This window comes from Tupaia chinensis, unplaced genomic scaffold (assembly GCF_000334495.1).
Source record: "Tupaia chinensis unplaced genomic scaffold, TupChi_1.0 Scaffold145344_1, whole genome shotgun sequence".
NCBI lineage: Eukaryota > Metazoa > Chordata > Mammalia > Scandentia > Tupaiidae > Tupaia > Tupaia belangeri.
The window spans coordinates 73,478-83,447 of NW_006205205.1; the positions used below are offsets into that span (position 1 = coordinate 73,478).

General features: G+C 42.9%; 1 protein-coding gene and 1 long non-coding RNA gene across 3 annotated transcripts in view; one reads left to right on the forward strand and one right to left on the reverse strand.

Annotated features, from left to right (window-relative positions):
• The window catches only part of BTF3 (basic transcription factor 3), a 9,055-nt gene extending 6,370 nt beyond the window's left edge, over positions 1-2,685 (reverse strand). The window contains exons 1-2 of one of the 2 annotated variants that reach the window (XM_006167949.3): positions 2,541-2,685; positions 1,904-1,972 (exon numbers count right to left, since the gene is read on the reverse strand). In XM_006167949.3, the coding sequence (XP_006168011.1) occupies positions 1,904-1,972 (69 nt within the window). In that variant the 5' untranslated portion in view covers positions 2,541-2,685. Of the gene's footprint in view, positions 1-1,903; positions 1,973-2,301; positions 2,514-2,540 lie in introns of those variants that run through there. The other variant, XM_006167948.3, reaches the window with a different exon arrangement.
• Positions 2,686-2,762: 77 nt separating this feature from the next.
• The window catches only part of LOC106733826 (uncharacterized), a 7,927-nt gene continuing 719 nt past the window's right edge, over positions 2,763-9,970 (forward strand). The window contains exons 1-2 of the long non-coding RNA XR_001369700.2: positions 2,763-3,026; positions 8,906-9,075. This is a non-coding gene — a long non-coding RNA (uncharacterized LOC106733826). The remainder of the gene's footprint in view (positions 3,027-8,905; positions 9,076-9,970) is intronic.

Here is a 9,970-nt window from a genome sequence, read left to right on the forward strand (position 1 = left end):
ACCCACACACACCCACACCCACACACGCACACACGCACGCACCCGCCCACCCGGCGTGAGTTTATGCCACCGGTCCAGGACTCGAACTGCGATCTGCTACATGGGAGTTCAGCGACAGCCATTATGCTAACTGCTGGTCCCTCAACTTCATAAATTTTATGTTCTAAGGATCCAACACAGTAAAGGCTTAAACATCATAGTTTAACTAGGAAAAGAAAAAAGCTATGTACATATGTATGTACACATTAAGTACCCCCAAACAACTTTTTAATCTAAAAATCACCTCAAAGTGATCATATAGGTAACTAATTTATAAAAAAATTCTAAGGAACTACTATAAAATTCTAAGAACAAAACCACCACATCTTCTATAGGTTCCACATACTTCACATGTGTGGAGTTCATATTTTTACTTAAAATAATTGTTATCAATATTCTGAATATATACTGAAATAAAGATCTTTTATAACATGTACCTAAAAGTATCTAATATTTGGAATTTTCTCTAAGGCAAAACTAATGCACATAATTCCTCATGCCATACTTAAGGTTTCTTAAGAGACAGAAAAATGCCTCCATCTTACAGTGACTACAGAGATACTTTCTGTATTAGCTAAATAAGCACTAAGATGTTAGAATACAAAGTTTAACCCCATATCAGCTTTGAATATCTTAGAAAAACCTCAAGACTTCACACAAGAACATTATTCAAAATGCTCCTCCTGAAAAAATACCTGGAACCATCAGAAACTACTTGGAATGATCAGAATGATAGTTAAAACCACCAATATAAGAACATCCAGACAATAACCCACAAATAATGTTTTCTTTTTCCTAATACCTGAAGGCCACAGTCTGACAACAATTGTTAAACAAGACAAAGAAACACCTTACCTTGTTAAAGTGTAGGTGTCAATCTTAAATACTAGAGTCAGCATCCCCTTCCCCCTTCCAAAATCCAGAATAAATTCACTGCTGGTGAAGTCCAGTAATTTAACAGAACTGCAACTTACTACTTAAGCCTAGTGTGGCTACTTCACAGTAGGCTCCACCTGCAGGTAAATGCTTACAGTTTTGGAAAACTAACAAATAGGTTCTCAACTTGTACTATGGGAACTTTACACGTTATACCAAGACGAGACATGCTCTGTTCTAACAAGCTACCACACCTTGCTAAATACTAGGAATGTGCTAACACAATACAAAATACGACTAGGTAGATCTGTGTCTAGAGTGGATTTCTGATCTAAGTAAATTACTTGGAATAAAAAAAAAGTTCAAAAAAGAATTCCTTCGCAGAGATCAACATCCATCAAGAAATACCAAACTGATCATTTAGAAATAAGTCAAATCACTTTCACTTCCTTGAAAACATACACCCATGAACAGTGATTTAGTTCAAAAAGTATTACATTAACATCTTAATATACCAGAGACATAAACTTCTGTTCTGTAGAACAGGAGAAACTTATCAACAAAGTCAGAGTTAACTTAGTTACTAAAATAAAAAACAAAAGCATGCATCAACTTTATACAACCTAAACCAAAACAAGTCCAAGAATATTATGTGCCCAAGAAGGAGCTGACTACACGTTAATTAAAACAGAAAACACTTCCTCTGCATATACTGTAACACTGAAAATACAAACATATTTACATAAAAGCAATGTTTTCAGGTTGTGTTCTTCTGGATTCATTTGCTCCCCGCGCCCAATTTCTAATATACCACCCGCACATCTCACTGATGTATACCCAAGTAATCGCTGCAGCCGCCCCCTTTCCTCTGGATCTACCAGCTGTAAATTGTCCTCAATAAGCAAAGTGACAAACCCACAGGACTGGAAAAGCAGGAGGATAGAGGCAAACCCTAAACTTGAAAAAAAAAAAACCTATTAAAACTTACTTTCCCACCAATGCGCACTTGTGCCTGCAGCTTGGCGAGCTTTTCCTGGTTCATGATAGTTTCTTTCATCTAGAAAAAGAGGAAATCCTCAGCAAGGAAAGATCTAGCTCACTCTAGCATTCCACGCTCGTCATTTCCCAAGACACTAGCAGGAGCTTAAGTGTCCTACACAAGCCGAAGCCCGGATCCCAAATCCACCCCGCAAAGCTCCAAATATGTTATAAAGGAGCCCGAAGTTCACCCGCCTCCCCAACCCCCAGCCAACTCCCGGCTTTTCGCAGGCCGGGAACAAGGGCTTTAACCCCCGGCTGGCCAGCACCCCCCACCCCGGCCCTGGCCCGGCCTCGGCCTAGCCAGGGCCCGCCCGGCCCGGCCACTCTCCGCAAGCCTCGCGGTACCTGAGGCTCCTGTCCTCGGGTTGCGCCGCGAGGTGGAGGAAGAGACGGCGTCGCCTCGCCCCCAGGGCAGCCACCCCTGGCTCGACCTCGCCCCCGAGAGTCAGCCTGAGCGGGTGCGCCTGTCCGTCGCATCGCCTTCCTCTCCTCAGCCCTGTCCCTCCCTGTCTCGCTCCTTTTCGGGAACTTCCCGCCCACGCTCCCGTCCTCCTCCCACGCCGGCGTCCAGAGCCTTTTTGTACCTTGTCGGAGCGGAAAAGGGGCCGCGCGGGGGACTAGGGTTGGCGCTCAGGAGGTCTCAGGCAGACCAGCTGAGATTAGGCGCACACACGCGGGGACGCAAGATGGCAGCTAGAGGGAGGCCGGAAGTGACACAACGCCACTTCCTCCAGAAGTCAGGAAACGGACCTCCCTGGGCGCTCCTGGCCTTGCTGCGCACGCGCGGACCCCGGCGTCTGTATCCGCCCGCGGTTCTTTCCACTCCTGCAGAGGTGGCTGGGCCCAGGCCCCACCGGAGGCCCTAGGGTGTGGCGACGCCCAGGGCCTTGGGCAAGGCCGAAGAGCGTGGTCCTTTGCACCATTAGGGTTGAGTAAGTGCCCAGTCTCCATCCGACCCGGTTCCTGAAGTTCTTTACACCTTCGGAAAGGGCCTGTCCGCGTTTCTCGGAAACGCGTGGGATAACCAGTATGTGCTCAGCTCTTCATCTGCTCTCCGCACGCTGCCTGCTGTAGGTTGGAGGATTGCGACGTTGCCCTTCGGCTGGAGGGAGCAATACCAAAACATTTTGTGTTTTCCAAGGTTAGGTTGTTAGATTGCGGGATCATGGTTCAGGATTCCTGGAGAGTGTATTCCGAATGCATCACCAGAGCTCCACCCTTCAAAAAGCCATTCTGTAGGGTTGGGGATGGGACCGGTTCAACTACATTGCAGCAAGTTTAGCAGGTGGCTAACCACCTTAAACCGGTCTACATAATTACCTTCTTTTGTTTCTTTAAGAGGCAAAAAGTTGATTATACGATTTTGAATTGGCATGGGTTTGACAGCGATTCGCAGTTGAACAAATCTTAACAGTAATTCAAAGAATTCGTGCCCCATGTATTTGTAGAGACAAGCTTTAAGACAAAACCACCTATATTTAAAAATGGCAATTTAAATTTAAAAATTCTATCTGAATGACATTTTAGTAGTGTTAGATATGACGTGTTTTTGCATATTCAAAAGTGAATACAAATGTTACCTAGAAAGAATGCAATTTATATAGTAAGAAAACTTACGTAAGTGCAGACCCCTCCCCCCGTTAAAATAAATTGTTTTGGTTTGAATACTTTTTTTTTTGGAGAGGTTTTTGCTATAAGTTGCCTGCGCTTGCCAGAAAGAGACAGCCAGACAGAAAGCCAGAAATCATCCCCCAGGGGGGGATGGCCACGCCACAATCCCTTCTCCTCCATTCTCCTCTCGGGATCTTGGGCACCCACGCACACGCTCCTGGCCTGAGTTTAGCCACGGTTGGGGACTCGGACCGAGGTCGACTACATGGGAGTACATAGCGACTACATAGCGACTGCTAACTGCTGGTTCCATGGTTTGAATACTTTTTACAAGAAGTTTAACATTGTGAATGTAATTAAGAAACTAACAAGAGGAGGGCTACTATTGTATATTGCCTTTTAGAATAATTGTAACAGTTATTTTTTCAAAAAACAATGTTGCTTCCATTATTAAATGAGTCTCTTAGTACAATGGAGTTTATATATTGTTAAGCTATGTGGGTCACCATTCTAATAATAAAGGCAAAAATCATTCCTAACATTCACTGCTAGTGTGTATATTGTTAAGCTATGTGGGTCACCATCCTAATAATAAAGGCAAAAATCATTCCTAACATTCACTGCTAGAGAGATGTTACAAAATACATAGAAATACTCCCCTTTTGAAAGGAATGTATAAATCCTTTTTCGGAAAGGGTTTTCTCTTTCCTTCTTGTTATACTGCAACATTTGAAACTTTCTAGTCATGTGATATTTTCAAAGGTTTCATGTGAACAAGGTTCTACATAAGTCACCTTCCACCTGACTCACCTTTTCTAACCCTTTTTTTTTTGAGAGGTTTTTGCTATAGGGTGTATGCGCTCGCCAGACAGAGAGAGACATAGAGAGAGAAAGTGAGAAATCACCCCCCCAGGGGGGATGGTCACGCTGCAATCCCTTCTCCTCCATTCTCCTCTCGGGATCTTGGGCACACTTGCATCCAAGCCCGGCGTGAGTTCTAAGCCACCGGGTCTGGGACGTAAACCGCGGTCAACTACATGGGAATCCAGCGACATAGCCATTACGCTAACTGCTGGTTTCCACCTTTTATAACCCGTTTTCAGGAAATGTGGGTTATTTTTATTTTCCCTTGGCTCCTATTTTACCCCTGTTCCTTTGTAATTTTAAAGATTTGTTCTTTGAAAATCATCAAAGATTCTTTAGGGAAAAAAAATTATTTTTGAGGGACCAGCAGTTAGCGTAATGGCTATGTCTCTGGACTCCCATGTAGTCGACTGCAGTTCGCGTCCTGGACCCGGTGGCTTAAAACTCACACTGGGTGCATGTGCGTGCATGCCCAAGATCCTGAGAGGAGAATGGAGAAGGGATTGCAGCGGCCTAGCCATCCCCCCGGGGGATGATTTCTCGCTTTCTGTCTCTCTGTCTGGCGAGCGCATGTACCCTATAGCAAAAAAAGAAAAAAAATTATTTTTGACCCCAGCTGCGTCTGTTCATTGAGTGGTTAGTAAATTCTGATTCTAGTATTTATATGGCTTCAGAAATGCCAATACAGTAACTCATGTGTTGCAATTTCCCATGTGTTCCTAATTTCTATGCCAAATAAGGGTAACTGGCACCCACACGTTGCTGCTGGGCTTAAACAAGCCTAAGAATCATTTACTCACACTCAAGATGGCCTTTGTCAATAGAGAAGGCAAGAAAGTGAAATTTGTTTGCCCTCCTATTTATGGCGTAATCAAAGTCTGAGTTGTTTTCACCTGTAACTCAACTTGATTCAACTTCAAGAGCCAAAATATTCATTTTATATTATGTTTCATTCTTTCATTTTTTTCTTTTCTTTTTACCATAGTGCACATGCCCTTGCCACAGAGACAGAGCGAGAAATCACCTCCCGGGGGAAAGGCCACGCAGCAATCCCCTCTCCTTCATTCTCCTCTCAGGATTTTGGGAATGCACACACATGTGCCCAGCGTTGTTTTGTTTTGTTTTGTTTTGTGGGGGGGGAGAGATTTTCGCTATAGGGTGCGGGTGCTCACCAGACAGAGACATTAGAGACAGAAAGCGAGAAATCACCCCCCAGGGGGGATGGTCACACCGCAATCCCTTCTCCTCCATTCTCCTCTCGGGATCTTGGGCACGCACGCACACGCACCCGGCGTGAGTTCTAAGCCACCGGGTCTGGTACGTGAACCACAGTCAACTACGTGGGAGTCCAGCGACATAGCCATTATGCTAACTGCTGGTTCCTGTGCCCAGCATTTTAAGGCGCCAGGTCCAGGATTCAAATTGTGGTAGACTACATGGGAGTTCAGCAACCTAACAATTATACCATCTTTTTATTTTTGTTTTTTAAGTTTCTAAACCTCTTTGAACTCTTCTTCTAGCACCCCCAACTTCATCAAATTAATGCCTGTATACCATTTAGCTGTCAGTTTAAATGTTTCAGGAAACCCTGCTCTAATGTGCACAAACCCATAAGTTGCATCAATCATAGTTTTTTGGGTTTCATTTTGTTTTGTTTTAGTTGTGGTATTTTATTAAATACAAAATAAGCATTTAGTAATTTTGTTGAGTTAATGGAGAATTGAACTAGGAGTCTAAATAACAATTTTCTACCAGGTTAGTGTTGAGTGTTTGCTCTTTGATCCTGAATCTTACAAACTTTGTATTTTCTTAGTGAGGAACTGAGACTTGGAGGTTTAAGGTGTGAAAACAGCAAGCATAACCTCATCTTTCCTCCACAAAATCAACCTATATGTCTCTGAATGTATAAATACGGCCCTCACTCCTGTGACACATAGAAGAATGTTCCCTCCACTCATAGTTTTGCCTTTGTGTAGGGCCTTGATGCTGTTGCTGTCTCCCTCCTGTATCTTTTTCTGTGTTCCCCTACATCGTTCTGTCCGTACACTCGTGTGCTATGAGGCGACTCAAGAGAACAAAACAGGCACAGCTGGGGGCGTGACGGTTAAGACAGCTGGATCCCACGTGACTCACTGCAGTTGAGTCCAGAACTGAAGGTTTGAAAAACACACTGGGTGTGTGTGCATTGCCCAAAATCCTGAGAAGAGAACGAAGGAAAAGATTTTGGCACCCCACTCCCATGCTTTACGCACTTTCTCCCTCTCTCTGTCTTTCCAGAGCATACATGAGCCCTCTAGCAAATTAAAAAGAGAGAGAGAGAGAACAAAACAGAAAAGCCGCTTGTCTTCCCCAATGATATTCTCTAACCCCATGGCTTTAAATAGTTATTCTGATAGCCCTCAACTTTATGCTTCCAACCCTGACACCTTTTGAACTCTAGACTGGATGTGTTTTTCAGATTACTATGGAAAAACAGAAGTAAGAAGAAACATGAAATTGAAAAGAATAAAAAATTCATAAGCCTATCACCTACCATAAATTTTGTGTCCTATTAATACACACTCAATATCTTTTTTAAAAGAATTATTTACTTGGGAACCAGCAGTTAGCGTAATGTCACTGGACTCCCACGTAGTTGACCGTGGTTCACGTCCCGAACCCGGTGGCTTAAAACTCATGCCGGGCACGTGTGCATGCGTGCCCAAGATCCTGAGAGGAGAACGGAGGAGAAGGGATTGCGGCGTGACCATCCCCCCTAGGGGGTGATTTCTCGCTTTCTGTCTCTATGTCTCTCTCTGTCTGGCGAGTGCACGTGCCGTATAGCGAAAATCTCTCCAAAAAAAAAAAAAAAAAAAAGAAAAGAAAAGAATTATTTACTTAATTTTATTTATTATTGTTATTTTTAAAAAAATATTATTTTTGTTTTATTTAACTTTATTTATTTATTTATTTATTTATTTTAATTTGACCAGAGAGGGACAGAGAGAGAGAGAGAGAGAGAAGGAAAGTGAGAAAGCAAGCCACCAGGTCCAGGACTCGAATCGTGGTTGACCATGTGGGAGTCTGGCACCCCTACCCACCACGCCACCTGCTGGCCCCAATGATTGTTATTTTTTAATTTGACCAGAAAGAGAAAGGGGAAAGTGAGAAAGCAAGTTACCATGTCTGGAACGTGAACTGTGGTCAGCCATGTGGAAGTCCAGCATCCCAACCATCATGCCATCAACTGGCCCCTAGACTCATTATTCTTAATAAGTGGTAGAGTGATTCCCCTTTTTGACATATTTATAGACATTTTATATATATTTTAGGTTTTATTTAGTTATTTTAATCTGGGAAGCTTCTATAGCTACTTATTATGAGTCACCATTGCAGAAAATAGATCAGGCTACTTTATATATGTTTATTTATTTATTTTTTTAGGGAGAGATTTTTGCTGTAAGACGTGTGCACTCCCTGGAGAGACAGAGAGAGACAGAGAGACAGAAAGAAAGAAATACCCCCCCCCGAGGGGGATGGTCACACCACAATTCCTTCTCCTCCATTCCCCTCTCAGGATTTTGGGCACACACACACACCCGGTGTGAGGTTCTGGGTGTGAGGTTTAAGCCTCAGAGCCTGGGACCCGAACCACGGTCAGCTATGTGGAGTCCAGCAGCATAACCATTATGCCATCTGCTGGTCCGTATAAGGATTTAATATAAGGGACTGGTGCTTAGAAAATTGTGTAAAAGGGCTGGAGGAGTGAGCTTTAGCCTGGGCTGTCAGAAATGAGTTTTGGAATAATACTGCAGATCTAGGCTCTCAAGGTATCTGCTACTACTGTCTCCACCCATCAGAAGGATACCCATGGCCAACCATGGTTCCAGTTCCAAACCTGGCAATTTGCTTTTTCACTTTCCTTTTCTCTCTCTTTCTCTGGTCAAATTAAAAAATAATAATAACAAATAAAATAAATAATTCTTTAAAAAAATAGAAGAAGAAGAAAACAGAGATCCAGGACCCCACAACTGGAATTACTGATGTAGTAATGCACCATTCTGTAGGGACCAGCAGATGGTGTAATGATTACATTGCTGCACTCCCACAAATGTTTCAGTTCAAGTCCTGGTGGTTTAAAATTCATGCCGGGTGCATGTGCATGTATGCCCAAAATCCCAAGAGGAGAATGGAGGAGAAGTGATTTCAGTGTGACCATCCCCCTGGGGGCTGATTTCTTACTTTCTGTTTCTCTGTCTCTGTCTCTCCAGCAAGTGCATGTACCCTATAGCAAAAAAATTCTCTTGAAAAAAAAATGATAATAATGCATCATTCCATAGGAGAGAGGGAGAGAAGGAGAGAAAGAAGGAGGGAGGGAAAGAAAGAAAAGAAATAAAGGAAGAAAACTGAAATGAATCTAAATGTGTATAAAATTGTTTTTTCTGTGATGTAAGATAGAGATCAATGTGGTTTGTTTCTTTTTTGTGCTATGTAGATTTAAGAAAAACACACTAAAAGACCAAAAAGAAAGGTTTGAAATTGGACTCTGGCCTTAGCACAAATAAGTGCTTGAAGCCTCTCTGCACAAAGATTATATAAATTGGTAGCATATATGGATTATTATGTTTTTGAGAATTCTACTAAACCTGATACAGCAGTATAAAGGTAAGGAAGATTTTTATTCTTTCAGCTTTTCCAGATTTTCTAACAGGTTTTATTCTAATTCACTCACAAAAGTATCATTAAATCAAAATCTAAAGTATAGCCAAGATCTGAACTATAGCAACTGTTGTTCTTATTATTCTCTACTCTTTAGATAATGACTATAGAGCATAGCATTTTAAGTTTCCTACTCACCCACAATGGGCTGGCCTAGAAACTTCACCAATACAGTGAAAAGTAAGTTTCTGAGAAGAGCCCCAGCATCCTTGAAGAGCTCCATAATTGCTCTTCCATGTAGGCCAGACCTTACAGTGGGAACTGCAGCCATTGAATTAGAAAACCTAATGAAATGGAGATAATTGGACCCCCTAGTTCAGGCCAGGTGGCAGCACTCAGCTGTCAAAGGCAAGGTAGCTATGGTTACCTATGGATGAGAGTCAGCCCAGCAGTCAGTTTGACTTGTGCAGACCAGCTAGCTGCCCATGGCCTTGGCAGAAGTGAAGTAGATAGGAAGCCTACTAAATTCTTACCTGATCTGTATAAACAGAAAAGTTCTAGATTATGTGAACAAAAGTCTAACCTGAACCATAAAGAGGAGAGTCACAATCAATTTCCAGACTTGAGCCAGTTACACACCAGAACCTCTTGACTGAAGGGAAGGCCAAGTCCTCTTGAGAAGAGGCCCTGCTACACTACCAGAAAAAAGAAGTTTATGTATCTATTTCTTTCATGAGAGAGACGGACATTCCCAACAGGATCCCCATTCTGCTTTTTACCCCCAGCTCAGCTCCAGCCAGCCTGTATCACAAATGCACACTGTGTAGATGGAGGCCCCAGGACATGAACTGAAGACCTCCCCATCCCCAACCATGTGGTCCAGCCATACCACTCTTTACCT